Here is a 15,271-nt window from a genome sequence, read left to right as displayed (position 1 = left end):
TCCAACGCCACCCATCAACACTTCAGTGTGAGACATTATGGCACAAATATTCTCTCTGATTGGTGAAAACCATTGCAGATAGTGAGAATAAGCAAAACTGTGAAGCTACAAAATATGGAAAGTGTTTCAGCTCCGGGTGCCAAAAAGTACACATAAACTGAGCAATTCAATCACCATGGGGAGGTTTTGTCCAAGACATTATAGAACAGAAAGACACCACTGCCCATAAAAACTACACAGCCCAAGGACAATTACAGGCAGGTCCGAGAGGGAACCTCTGGACTTTTTCCCATTTGTGAGATTGCAGTGCTACAGGTGAACACTCCACCATAATAAATCCCCCATAATCCCACAGCAGACTGATGTCAAAGCCAGAACAGGAATCAGGGCAAATCTGTTCTTTATTACTTTTCCAATACTTCAAGCCCCCTTAACTGAGAGTGGATCTCAAGTCAACACCATCCAATAGAACTCATCTCTAAAGAACGGGATGGAGTAAAACCACTTGCCCCATTGTATGATTTAACTTGTGGAAACACAGAACATGGATGGACAGAGTAGTTCTTATCAAATAAGATCCCTCCAAATAAATGAATCACAATTTCTTCCTACAGGGATCAACATATCTTTAGAACTATAAACTATAATAAAAAGATAGAAGAAACAACTTAGAACTGTTTAAAGTGCACAAAGTGTGCAAAGATTAAATGAAAATCACTTTTAAGTAAACCTTTTTAGAACATTTTATTTTTTTTATAATGACACTAGAAAATATTTCAAGAAATGGCAAGTAGATCTGTTAGTTCCAACAGTATATTATATATAGAATATATAGCTGTTATATAATCATGCATCCACACCAGTAGGTGTCAGTATAAAATCAAAGAGGATGTACAAAACATTGTATAATCTAATGAGTTTAGAAGGATTGTGATGGCAAATCTGTCATAGTAACTCTTATTTAGTTAGTGGCTTTTCTAAAATTGTGAGCAAAAAATCAGTGGCAGCTTGATTCATCATCTTTGTACGACAATAATAAAAATAAACAATGTCCCACTTGAATGATGGAAATTTAAAAAGAAACAGAAGGCTTTCCCGAACACCCAACATGTTTACTGCATTTCCCATGAAAAAAAAAAAAAAAAAAAAAACATCTGGGAAACCCCTCTGTTTCTCTTTGAACTTCCATCATCTTATGGGGCAATTCCCAATTTTCTTTCAGCCTTTCCAGTGGAAATTATGAAAAATGAATGTACGCCATATGGTAGATAAACAGCGCAAAGGAAACAAGATTTGGCCATGTGGAAAATCCATTTTGCCTGGTTTCCAATATACAGCAGTGCTATCAAATGAAATAGGTCACAGTAGCCAGTCCCTTTTTGTGTTTCGCCATTGCGAAACTGCTGAGAGGTCCTGGAGATTGAGAGAGCATAGACATATGTACAGTAGATGTATATAGTATGAGTCTGGTGGAGGTCAGCCTCATCAGACTCTTAATGGACCCTTCTGTATTTTCTACCACTTGCTGAAGTAGTAATCTATGTGCAGTATGGAGTGGTTATTCTGTCGGTGGGAGAAATTGCAATACGATTCAGTCCTTGCATTGGACACCACAAAAAATGGCATTCACTGTGGTTTACTCGCTGTGCCACAGTAATCTAGCATTTTTATTTCACTAAGGAATAACCCCAGCCCACGCTGAGACACAGCCACAAAAAGAAAGTGAACAGGAAGTGCCGAAAACATTTGATTCTACCTCTTAGTTTCCTGTTGTAAACACGCATCTCCAAAACAAATTATTTTCCTCCAACATTCCATTTCCATTTTCTTTTATCTTTCACCCTGAATGGTAAAACAACACTCAACTATTGTATTAAAAACCAGGGCTGAACCGATGGCATCACCTCAAAGCTCAAACAGAGATACTCTGCAAAAATCAGCAGAATCTCCCCTGGGACATTCATATACAAAGCAGGTATGGTGATAAAAAAAAATGGGCAGGGGCACAACTAGGGCAAAACTCCCATATCTCAAGCTTGCAAATCAAATATGATGTGCAAAGCTTGGTTTGTGTTGTCTTTTCCTGCATATTTTCTGCCTTATTTTTGATCTTAGATGTGTTTGAAAATACAGAGCCCTGAAAAAACAAAGAAGAAAAGAAAAAAAGGGCCAAACAAGGACCAGAATACACAAATCTGAACTGAAACGATGACACAATTTAACAAGTTTTAGGTATTTTCAATAGCAGAATTTTCAAAGCACATGTTCATAAAAACACAGCAAAAAATAGTTGAGTTTAGTAGAATTACTTTCTACTCATCCTTGTCTAGTTTTTAACACAAAAGTAACATAACACATTACTTTCCATAAAAAAATAACTAAGTAACAATTGTGACCCTGGACCACAAAACTGGTCATAAGGGTCTTTTTTTTTTTTTTTTTTTTTTTTTTAATTGAGATTTATACATCATCTAAAATCTGAATAAACATGATGTCCATTGATGTATGGTTTGTTAGGACAGGATAATATTTGGCAGAGATAAAACTATTTGAAAATCTGGAATCTGGAGGGTGCAAAAAAAATCTAAATATTGAGAAAATCGCCTTTAAAGTTGTCGAAATGAAGTCATTGGCAATGCATATCCACTCACAAAAATATATTTTTGATATTTTTTACGGTAGGAAATTCTCTTCATGGAACATGATCTTTACTTAATATCCTAATGATTTTTGGCATAAAAGAAAAATCAATAATTTTGACCCATATAATGTATTGTTGGCTATTGCTACAGAAATAGCCCTGCTACTTATGGCTGGTTTTGTGGTCCAGGGTCACAATTTAGTAACTTTTTTTAGGAATTAAAGGAAAAAAATTGTAATGCACTACTTTCCCCAACACTCGTAACACCCCGCTAGTTAAGTTTTTAAGCTTTTATATGTTTTTGCTAGTGGCTAAATGAGGATACAGAGCTTGTCAGGGACACTAAATGTTACAAACTTTCCATCTTGTTTGTTTTATTTGAAGATTGAAAGACTTTTTGGAAGCTTAGTGGTTGGGAAGTTGAAGTCATGTGACCATAATGTAGTTAATTTATAGCCTACCTCTAACTTTAGTTTTTTTTTTTTTTTTGTTTTGTTTTTACTTCTGAGGATTGTTTTTAGGCTTCAAAATTCATTAAAAAAATGTTTATTTGTGAAGATTACCTTAAAATGTAAGAATCATAAACCTTTCTTTGTCACAGAGCTAATTTTCTGAAATAATCCAAAAGCTAATGGAAACATTCTTTTGGCTTTTTTTTTTTTAACCAGGGTGAACTTTCAGGTTGGCCTATGAAAATACATCACCCCATGCATTATTTCTCTGCTAATTTCATCTGACTGCTTGGAATCAGAGCTAAGTGAGCCTGAAAACCAAAGAACCGAAGAATTATTATCTAAACCATCAAGTAGCACTGTCACACTGATAGTGTCCACACTGCAGAACTATGGTTGACCAAGATCATGGTGGCAATGAACATGAATAGCACTGAGTTAATGTGAAAGAGAATTACAAATGCAAGGTCTTACCTTTCCAATAGACCTGGGAAAGGGGGCTCGCTGGTTCTCTGGGACAAACATGGGGGGCACCAGCAGGGATCTTTTGGATCGGTATGGCATTATATCTGACAGACCCAGGATCTCCTAAATCACAGCACAGATAAGAAGTAAAAAAAGTTTTAAAAATAAGTTGGCTGAAGTATGTGCTACTCTACTTTTACAGCAAATATAACACATATTAGGTAAACTTTTTCCTAAAAAAGACATTTAGCTGATTGCTTTGTTCAGGACACTTACTACAGGAACATCAGTTATGCTAAGCATTTTGCTCAAGGGTAAAATGGTGATGGATCTTAAATCACCCATTGGAGAGTTTCAACCTACAACATTTCAGTTGCCACCCCAGCTCTTTAACCACTACGCTATTATACACCACATTAGTCCCATAATATTATGAATACATCATAAAATCATTGTAAATCCCTTCATGAAGGACGCTACAAACCCTTCACTGGATACTTCCATATGATGTTTTTCAAATGGATAGAAAAACAGCCACAATACATCCTATTGCATTCAGGAGATTTACTGAACTATGCAGACATCTGAAAGGACTAATTGAAAACTCTGGCAAGCACATCGATACAAACGAGCCACACTCTGCCCTTACCAATGTCATTAAAAGTGGTCATTATGGCAGTTCTGTGGTTTCCCACCTTTCCTGCCAGTGCTTCCCTTATATAGATAGATGCTTAATTGAAACCCATGTCCCATTTCAGAAACTTAAACTAAGCAAATAATGTCACAAGAATTCATTCTTTGGCTCTAAAATGGGTTGAGACTGAACCATAAAAAGAAAAACAGTGACAGAAAGAGAGACATTATATTGTGTAAGGGACAGTGTACAGTCAGCTGGTCATTATCGCAAAATACTGCTCTTGTGTGTCAGCCTGATGGGGTTTATTTTGTGATAATGACTGCATAAATGTACATTATTCCGGCTTATTATGCGGCTACTCACCAAATAAGTAAATACATGGACATGAAATATTGATTTAAGTTTAAATAATTTTAAGCGAACAGAGTGATATAAGAGACACTAAATTAGAACTCTGTTGCCATGAGTAATTATCAATTACATAACTTAGTGGAAAAATATATGACCACAGAATATCACAACTGACCAATCAGAATAAAGTATTCTATAAAGTACAGATTTAAAGATATAGAATGTGCAATCATCCTACCTAAGATATATACATGTAGTAAATGTGTTTGGTTTTACTTGGGATCAGGCTTCCATGTGAAGTTTATTAGCATCTAAATTCAATAAACCAGCTAATCAGCCTCTCTCAAGTTACAGGCTCTGATCCGTTCTTTCTTCCTCGCCATTTTGTTCTATTCTCTTTCCTTTGTCAACACTGGTGCAATTAGAGCCCCTAAGGGCAATTAGATGGCAGCACAAATTATATTTGTCACTCAGCATTGATAGCCGGGTGAAACAGAATATATTAGCACGGTGGCATCGACCCATGCAAGATCCCGCTGGCCCTAGATGCCATGTGGCATGAGTAAATGCCCCTATAATGTCTTTTGATGACCTGGCTCAAAATGCTTTCCGCAAACCAATGGGTCACAGCTTAGCTGGTTAGCGTGGTCAAGGTAGCCCTTAGTGTCTCATGCTCATCAAGACTGCATTTATTTGATCAAAAATACAGCAAAAACAATAATATTGTGAAATAATAAGATGATTTAAAATGTTTTCTATTTTAAAACATTTAAAAATGTAATTTATTCCTGTTATCACCATCATTACTCCAGTCTTCAGTGTCACCTGATCCTTCAGAAATCATTCTAATATGCTGATTTGGTGCTTGAGAAACATTTCTTTATGATCAGCAAAGTTGAAAACCGTTGCGCTGCTATTTTTTTCCAGGATTCGTTGATGAATAAAGTTGCAAAAGAAGTAAATGTCTTTATTGTTATATTTAAAAAAAAATGGTAGAGTATCTCATATAAATAATTAAATAAAAATACTTAAGACTTTGTAAAATATTACTTATATTTTGCTTTTAACGTCAGCTCAGGATAAAAAATAAAAAAAGAACTTCTTAATTAGCCTTTTTAATTTTTTCAAGAAAAATATATCTAAAAATTAAAGGTGCCCTAGAACTAAGAAGTCTAAGGTGTCCCCTGAATGTGTTTCAGCTCAAAATACCCCATAGATTTTTTTTTTTTTAATTCATTTTTAACTGCCTATTTTGGGGCATAATTAGGAATGAGCCGATTCAGGCTGTGTGGCCCTTTAAATCTTAAATCTTGCTCCACGCCCCAAGATCTTGCGCTTGCCTTAAAAAACATAAAAAAAGTTCAAACAACTAATATAACCCTCAAAATGGATCTTTACAAAGCGTTCGTCATGCAGCATGTCTAATCGTGTAAGTACAGTGTTGATTTTGATGTTTACATTGATTCTGAATGAGTTTGAGGCTGTGCTCCGTGGCTAAAGCTAACATTACACACTGTTGGAGAGATTTATAAAGAATGAAGTTGTGTTTATGAATTATACAGACTGCAAGTGTTTAAAAAATGAAAATAACGGCAGTCTTGTCTCCGTGAATACAATAATAAATAGTAACTTTAACCACATTTAACAGTACATTAGCAACATGCTAACGAAACATTTAGAAAGACAATTTACAAATATCACTAAAAATATCATGTTATCATTAATCATGTCAGTTATTATTGCTCCATCTGCCATTTTTTGCTATTGTCCTTGCTTGCTTACCTAGTCTGATGATTCAGCTGTGCACATCCAGACGTTCTGCCCTTGTCTAATGCCTTTCATAATGTTGGGAACATGGGCTGACATATGCAAATATTGGGGGCGTACACCCCGACGTAATTATGTTGAGATTCGCCTGTTCTTCTGAGGTCTTTTAAACAAATGAGATTTATATAAGAAGGAGGAAACAATGGTGTTTGAGACTCACTGTATGTCTTTTCCATGTACTGAACTCTTATTTAACTATGCCAAGGTTAATTCAATTTTTGAATCTAGGGCACCTTTAAATGATAAATGCACTTGCATGAGATATTAAGACTAGTATTCTTAAGTTGTATTTTGAATATAAGTGCATTTTGTCTGCTAAATCAATAAATGTAAATGATAACTTGTTTATTCTAACAATAAGTGGGGGGAAACATTCATATTAAAGACACATTTTCTGAAAACAATTCTTAATATTGTATGCTACTCAAGTCAATTTAAATGTATTATTTTTTGACATTTAACTTGAAAAATAAATGTCAAGTGGCTTGAGTGGCTCAAGTTATTGGATGTGCTAGTCAAACAAACAACTGCCATTGATATGAATGGGAATAGCTTTCCCAAGGCATTACAGACCACCTTGTACCCAACAAAGTCGAAACCAGTCAGGATTCGTAAACATTTCAACGTTTTGGTATCACAAAAAAATCAAATACAATTTCAGCTGACTACAGTACGGCAGTAAATATCAATGGCCAAATGCAGATATAAAATAAAAGTACATTAGCAAAAGTACATTAGAACCTAAATGGCCCATCTTGATCTGACAGGACAGAAGATTCCATTTCCGAAATGGATACATCACACCACCATCTCTGGAGACAGCCTGGGCTATTAATGTGAGGAAGAATGTCTCGAACACTTTTCAGCCTGATATCAAGATTGATGGGTGATGTTTTTCAGGATATTTGCCTGCAAAAATTAAACATTTATCATGAATCCCAAAGGATCATTCTTAATAGCATTTCATTTAATAATAAAAATCAGTTCTTGAAATGAATTATTACAGGCTCCTATTGTTTTGATGTCATTATAGCAAAAAACACACCAATGTTCCTCTCCAAAAACTCCCTTTATTGAGAGAATTACTTTTTACCATCCTGCTGTCAACAAAAAAAATACCATTAAACACAGAGATGAATTCTATTATCAGAGCAAATGCGGTATTAATAGTCATAATTTGCTTTATAGTAAACAGAATGAAAAGAAATCCTGGTAAGGCTTTAGAAACCTTTTTTTTTTTGCTTCACATAATCAGCCTTTCAGCCGACTTGAAGCTAAGGACACGGCGACAGCTTGCCGCTACACAGATCCCAGCATGCATCTGAACTCATTACAACAGTGAACCTATCTGAGCTGCATTACAAGACAGAACGAGGGGGAGGGAGAAAGAAGGAGGGCAAAAAAGAATGTCACCTAGTAGCAACTGGCAAACAGCAGCTACAGTGACTACATAGTTTGTCAAGGCTGGAAAAGCACAACAGAGGCGCTTTTTGCCAATCCAGCCATTTTTATGCTTCTATTTCCATTTCTATCTATTTTTGTTTGTTTATCTCTCTGCCTCTTTTGCTCCTCTCCTTTAAAGTCCAACCCACTAAACAAGTTCCCCACAGAAAGAGAGATACCCTTGACAAGCTATTTATTGTGTCCTACTCGTATGTCATATTTTGTTGGTGGGAAATGGTTGGGGTGCGGTCACAAACTTTCCATTTACATCCGAAGCACAGAGCGTTCTGTCCTTGCTGGATGTCTTTGGTCAGGCGTAGCAGCAGTGAAATGATGGGGGAATGTGAGAGGTTGGAGATTCGGTGCTGCTCGAGCCCAAAGGCTGTCAGGATGACGGAGAGTAAAAAGGTGGAATGGAACGAACGTAATGAAGTCATTTGTTTGTGTTTGGTAATGCAACACATCATCATAACGTGGCCGTATCCGATACGCACACTCAGAGATGGAGCAAACTTTGTTAATGTATATATTGTGCACCTTTGAATGTGATTCATCCAATCAGAATCTGTGCAATTTGGTTTATATTTGTTTTTAAGTCTTTTGTTATTGAACGAAGTTCATTGTGAGACTTATCACTCATTTTTTGAATCTTATCATTTGGTTTACATTTATTAACTTTGCCAATCAAAACATAAAAATAATAATCAAATGAGAAGAATTACCTTCTTTTTGTAAAGTATGTAATTAACTGGATTTTCATAAAAGTGAGTCACTGAATCTTTTATTTAATATCTTTAAAAATACGAATTGACTCAGCAAGTCATTAAATCATTTCCTCAAATGATTCATTCAGCAACTTGAGTGCTGCTCAGAGGCATGCAATTTTAGCTACTTTAATTGGTGGAACAAAAATAGACAAAGTAACTAGCAGGATTGTGTCTATAATGTCAGTTTTGATATTAACCACTTGTTTATTGAACTGAACAATCTCAAATGTCATGCTCCTTAAAGGGACAATTCACCCAAAAGAGAAATTCTGTCATCATTTACTCAGCCTCATGTTGTTCCAAACTTGTATAGCTTTCTTTCTACTGTAAAACACAAAATAAGATGTGGACCTCAACTTACTTCATAACTTCTTACTTTAAATTTGGGGTCATATTTACTCAGCTTCATGTCATTTCAAATGACTTTTTTATTTTTTTTTCCTTTGGAACAAAAAAAGGGGAAAAATATTTCTTCCTTCAATTTAGCTTCTTTTGTGCTCCAAATAAAAAAAAAATAAATCATTTGAAATTACATGAGGCTGAGTAAATAATGGCTAAAATATGCCATTAAAGGGTTAGTTCACCCCCCCCCCCCCAAAAGAATAAAAATTATATATATATATATATATATATATATATATATATTTTTTTTTTTTTTTTTTTTCTCACCCTCATGTCATTCCAAGTTGTAAGACCAGAACACAAGTTAAGATATTTTTGATGAAATCCGAAAGTTTTTTTTTTTTGTTTTATCCCCCATAAAAACAACTTAATTACCACATTCAAGGTCCAGAAAAGTAATAAAGATCATTAAAATAGTCAATGTGACTACAGTGGTTCAACCTTAATGTCATAAAACGACGAGAATACTTTTGTGCGCAAAAACAAAACAAAAATAATGACTTTATTCAACAATTTCCTCTCTCCCCTGTTAGACCCCTAATGTGTTTTTGTTTTAAAATGCATTGCTACGGTTACATCTGTCGTTTCACGCTAGGGTTACGGAGATTTTTTAAAACGATGGCGTGGCTGCCCACGTTCACGCTGCGTATCCTTGATGACTGTGTAAACAATAACATGGAGACTGAACTGCAATCTTTGCTGGCTTTGTTGTCATTTTTAGCAGCCATTGTACAGCGAAACTCTGCATATTTTTAATACTTCAGCTACCTACAAGCGCAAGAGGCAACTGTTTACACTTGTGCACGCATGCCCAGTGTGCAAGAACAGTCATGTGACATGCGTTTTCGGTCATGTAGAGTAGACAGAGATTGTTTCTGAAAAGCTGTGGAAACGCCAGTGTAGACGAGGATTGTTTTCATTGCCGTTTTAAAACAAAAACGCACTAATGTAAACAGGCCCCCCCAGTCTCCTATGTTTTTTTACATTGTATAGACAGTGCAGGCTTCCATGTTCTACCTCAGAGCGTCGTCTCAGTATTGGCAGACGCTGTTCACGTGAGCACCACGACGCATGCGTGTGATGCTGACGCAGGAGCCGGCCAATAATAAGTTGCCATTCTGTCGCTTCATAACTTTAAGGTTGAACCACTGTAATGTCGTTGACTATTTTAACGACGTCTTTACAATCGGATTTCATCAAAAATATCTTAATTTGTGTTCCAAAGATGAACAAATGTCTTTCAGGTTCGGAACGACATGAGGGTGAGTAAATAATGGCAGAAATTTCATTTTTGGGTGAACTACCCCATTGTAGCATTAAAACTTTCAGACGCAATATCATCTTTGGTACAGGGATTCAAACTCATAATAAACCCTGCATCACCTCCAGAAATTGCTTTAAAGTTACTATGTGTCCTTCAGGCACTGTACTGACATTTATAACATCCCAGAACAACGTCATATCAGTCCCGTTGGCTGAGAGCACATTTATATGAGAAAGTAACCAATATGTCCTCTCATAATAAGGGGAGTTTATGTTATTCTCATCCACTACATAAGAGGCATAAGTGACAGAGTGACGGGTATTACAGTGAAGATGAAACATCTCCGCCAACTCATCAGCTCTCCGCGGTGAGCGTTAGAGAGAACGAGAGAGACTGATGGAACTTTAAGAACCTTCTCTGTTGGAAAAATGAAGGTCTGCATTGAGGTTATTGATGAACTCCTTTGCCACTCTTCCCCCTCCACATTCTCAAGGACAGAATAACGCACCACATCGCTCTGAGAACAGAGTTCAAGTCCTGTTGTATGCATTTGCTACACCTTCCCTCTGCCAGTGATGAACACTGTTGGCTAGAGCGTGCTGACAAGCTGAAAAGAAGATAGTCATGAATCTTTAATGTTTCCTGTTCATAAATTACAGAGGTACAATCATCCTCGCTTCGGCTTTCTCCGCTCTGTGAGCTAGTTTGAGCTCTCATTAATAACTGAAACAGGGGGGCTTAAAGATTAGTGGCATATGAATCCCAGCCGTAGAGTGCATTGCACTGCTGAGCTGCATTGAGATTAGGTTTTTTGAAATTATTCCCACCATTTAGCAAATAAATTATGTGTGTTAAGCAGTTTTATTATGTTTTAGCTTGTTTTCAATCCCTGCAATCATCCGACGGCTCATGGTTACCTCCTTGCATGGATGTGAACCAGCAAATTTTAGGTTAACGGCTCTGATTCTCAACAATTACAGTGCACCACCTGCCTTTTCTGGTCAAAACTGCAATGCAAGCAAATTCTACATCACAAAATGAGCTGCTGGCTTATCGGAATCCTGGTCATGGGTCATGCCCCTATCCAGTTCTCCCTCTCTCACCACTAAGGCTGTAACGATTAATTGCGATTAATCGTTTACAAAATAAAAGTCTGTGTTTACATAATATATATGTGTGTGTTCTGTGTATAATAATTATGTATATATAAATACACACACATACAGGTATAAAGTTTAAAAATATATGCATGTATTATAAATATATATATATATATATATTATATATATATATTTTTTTTTTTATATTACATATAAACATAAATATTTTATATATAAATATAACATTTTTCTTAAATATATACATGAATGTGTGTATTTATATATACATAATTATTATACACAGAACGCACACATATATATTGCGTAAACACTGACTTTTATTTTGCAAACGAATAATCGCGATTAATCGTTGCAGCCCTACTCACCACTTCATCCCTGTTTCCACTTCACTGACAAAATAAAATAAAATAAAAATATTAAATTAAATTACATTACATTAAAAAATATACATATAAAATACAAATATTTAAAATAAAAAATAAATAAAATATAAAATAAAATAAAATATAAAAAAATCAAATCAAATAAAAATATTAAATTACTTTTTTTTAAATATAAATAATTAAAATAAAAAATACATAAAATAAAATAAAATGTTTTTCTCCATTGGTTTGGCTCATTTTCTTGAAACAAAAATTACATTCTTAAAACAACATGGACAAATCTCCAAACCACTTGGCAATTGTTCACAACAGAACTGATTTTCTCATTTTCTCATCATCAAATTGCAAATGTCTCAGTACATCTTTGCAAATGATTAAGTACAGGTAGCCTACATTTTGCACAATTTCCAAGTGATGCACACATGCACAATAGTCTGTTCAATTGTCAAATTTAGTCAAGAACATAATACCATGAATACCATATGTGAATCCTGGAACATTTGATACATTACAGCAATCGACAGTCAGGTGAAACTAGAACTTGACTAACGAAGGAGCTTTATTTACAGCACTGTAGGCTGTATACAATTTCCATTGTTTTTTGTTTGTGTGTTTATATTACAGTATATTATGCTGTATACATTTCTTTTTTACTCTAATGTATGGAAGTGACTTTATGTGTGTGAATGATAATGGTTACAATTTGTCAGTATGAGTGCAATGTGTGATGTGAAACCTTGGAGGCTACTTTTACCATAAAATCCTATTTATTTTTTTTTCAGTTTTATACACAATTGTATTCTGTTAGCTGGACAAAAAACAGTACAGTAACCATTGTCAATGAAGGACTGGGCTAAGACTGAAATACACAATACCAAAGGGATGAAGCATTTTGGGGGCACTAACTGTTTAAATGAGAAGGAAATTTAGTTTTGAAGCATGAGTGAACTGTTTTGGGACAGATGTGAGCTTTTGCAAGTGAGCTATAGTGTTGTGTTTTGCCTAATGATCTTAGAGTTTTGAGAATGTAATTTCTGTTCCAAGAAATGAGCCAAACCAATGGAGAAAAACTGTAATAATGGTATGAGTCAATAAGTTTGAGAACCACTGCACTAACACCAAGAACTTTTTTTAGTCTTGGTAACAATGCAGATGAGATCAAAACCCTCAATTTGTTTTTCCCGTAGTCATCAAAACTCATCATTAATTAGGACACAGGGTGGACAGAGGCACCACGTCCTTGTCAGTTCTGCCATTCTGCTGCTGACTACCATATTGGGATGTATCATTACTCATTTCTGACTTCTCATTTATCCAGATGGAGAGAGGAGTCAGAAAGGCAGACAGAAACCTGTGGGTTTGTATTGCATATTGTATGCCTGTAGTGATTCATCCCAACAGCCCTTTGTAAGCCCACAATCTCAAAGGAACTACTGAGATCCTCATTGAAAACACTAGCTGGCAAGTATCTAAAACACATATAAAAACAGCAAAAAGCTAAAACCTTAAATCGGTTGAAGTTTTTCTTCTTCTTCTTTTCTTTTTCTCAACAGGGTAAGCAACTTAACACTCATAAAGTACTCGCTATGACACAAGAACATTACATTACTACCACCGGCCAAGGCTAAAGACACCAGAAAGGCCAATAAACAAGTAATGGCAATAAACAAGACAGATTTCCGACCTGTAACCTTGTGATCAGGTCATCCTCTTCTTTAGAATAAATGAAAAATGACTGAACGAGAAAAACCAATATATTTATTCTTCAACCATCCAGTTTTTCAGTAGATTACAGAATGAAAACTATGAAATGTCAAGGTCTTACAAATTCACAGCATGTTTTTCTTTTTTTTTTTGCACTCCATTTGGTGGTTCCTCAAGGAAAGACTGTCTCATTCACACACAGAAATGCCAGGGAGGAAAACAAATCATGAAATTAATTCGTATATTGATCCTCTGTAAAATACTGAATTATAGTTTGAATTCTCACTTTTCTCATAAGGCCTTCTCTTCACCCTATGCTGTGCTTGTACAGCAACTAGAATTACATCACGTCAGCCTCTGGGGAAGACGGAGGCCTTTTCCATTTCCACTCACACTTATCAATAATCAAAATCCAATAAAATGGGCATTAAGTCAAATATGGCATCAATAAGAAGCGCTTCCCTTCGGCATTCGCTAGCTGATGCAAGGTCTTCTACTGGGAACAAACTAGTGGGTTGGGGTGAGGTTTATTTTTGAAGGCTTAGTCTGACTATGATTACAGGATGTATGATCCATAATGACCCTGCTTCCAGGCTCTTGCCTCAGCCTCTTCACACGCCGCCGTTCTCCCCGAGCTCTCTCACGTAGCAATCACTTCACTCATGCTATATGTCTAATCTGAGAGTATAATTCACAGTTTATCTCAAAGAGGTGGGAGCTAGGTGCTTTTCATTCACTATGGCACTATGCAGTATAATACAACTACAACCTAAATGTTCCGATAAGAATGCTGAAATGCATGTTTAAAAATATGAATGAAATGATGTATCTTTGCTGGAAAAAAATCCACACACACACACAGTGCTCAAGAAACATGATTTTTATCAATGTTGAATAAGGTTGTGTTGCTCAATATTTTTCATGGAAACTGATACGTTTTTTTATGGATTCTTTTAATAGAAAGTTAAACGAAATGTTAAAAGAGCAGTATTTATTTTGAAATAGAATTCTTTAGTAACAATGTAAAAGTATGTATATATATATATATATATATATATATATATATATATATATATATATATATATCTATATATATATATATATATATATATATATATATATATATAGATATGCACTTAAAACACAATAAAAGGGTTAGTTCACCCAAAAATGAAAATTCTGTCATTAATTACCTCATGTCGTTCCACACCCGTAAGACCTTCATTCATCTTCGGAACACAAATTAAGATATTTTTGATAAAATTCGATGGCTGAGTGAGGCCTGCATTGAAAGCAAGTTGATTTAAACTTTCAAATGCCAAGAAAGGTACTAAAAACATATTTAAAACAGTTCATGTGACTACAGTGGTTCAATCTTAATGTTATGAAGTGACAAGAATACTTTTTGTGCGCCAAAAAAACAAAATAACGACTTTATTAAACAATATCTAATGATGGGCGATTTCAAAACACTGCTTTATGAAGCTTCGAAGCTTTACGAATCTTTATTTCGAATCAGTGGTTCGGAGTGTGAAAGTCACGTGATTTCAGTAAACAAGGCTTTGTTACGTCATAAGTGTTTCGAAATTACAATGGTTCACATGACAGTTTGATACGCGTTCCGAACTACTGATTCGAAACAAAACATTTGTAAAGCTTCGAAGCTTCGTGAAGCAGTGTTTTGAAATCGGCCATCAGTAGATATTGTTGAATAAAGTTGTTATTTTGGGTTTTTTTGGTGCACAAAAAGTATTCTCGTAACTTCGTAACATTAAGATTGAACCACTGTAGTCACATAAACTGTTTTAAATATA

General features: G+C 35.2%; 1 protein-coding gene across 2 annotated transcripts in view; it reads right to left on the bottom strand.

Annotated features, from left to right (window-relative positions):
* Positions 1-15,271, bottom strand: part of cdh13 (cadherin 13, H-cadherin (heart)) — a 419,907-nt gene that overhangs the window by 237,832 nt on the left and 166,804 nt on the right. For both annotated transcript variants that reach the window (XM_067390159.1, XM_067390158.1), the window contains exon 4: positions 3,568-3,681. In XM_067390159.1, the coding sequence (XP_067246260.1) occupies positions 3,568-3,681 (114 nt within the window). The remainder of the gene's footprint in view (positions 1-3,567; positions 3,682-15,271) is intronic.

The sequence above is a fragment of the Chanodichthys erythropterus genome, chromosome 7 (assembly GCF_024489055.1).
Source record: "Chanodichthys erythropterus isolate Z2021 chromosome 7, ASM2448905v1, whole genome shotgun sequence".
Lineage (NCBI taxonomy): Eukaryota > Metazoa > Chordata > Actinopteri > Cypriniformes > Xenocyprididae > Chanodichthys > Chanodichthys erythropterus.
The sequence above is the reverse complement of the archived record's forward strand: the minus strand, read 5'-3'. Positions and strand labels throughout refer to the sequence as shown.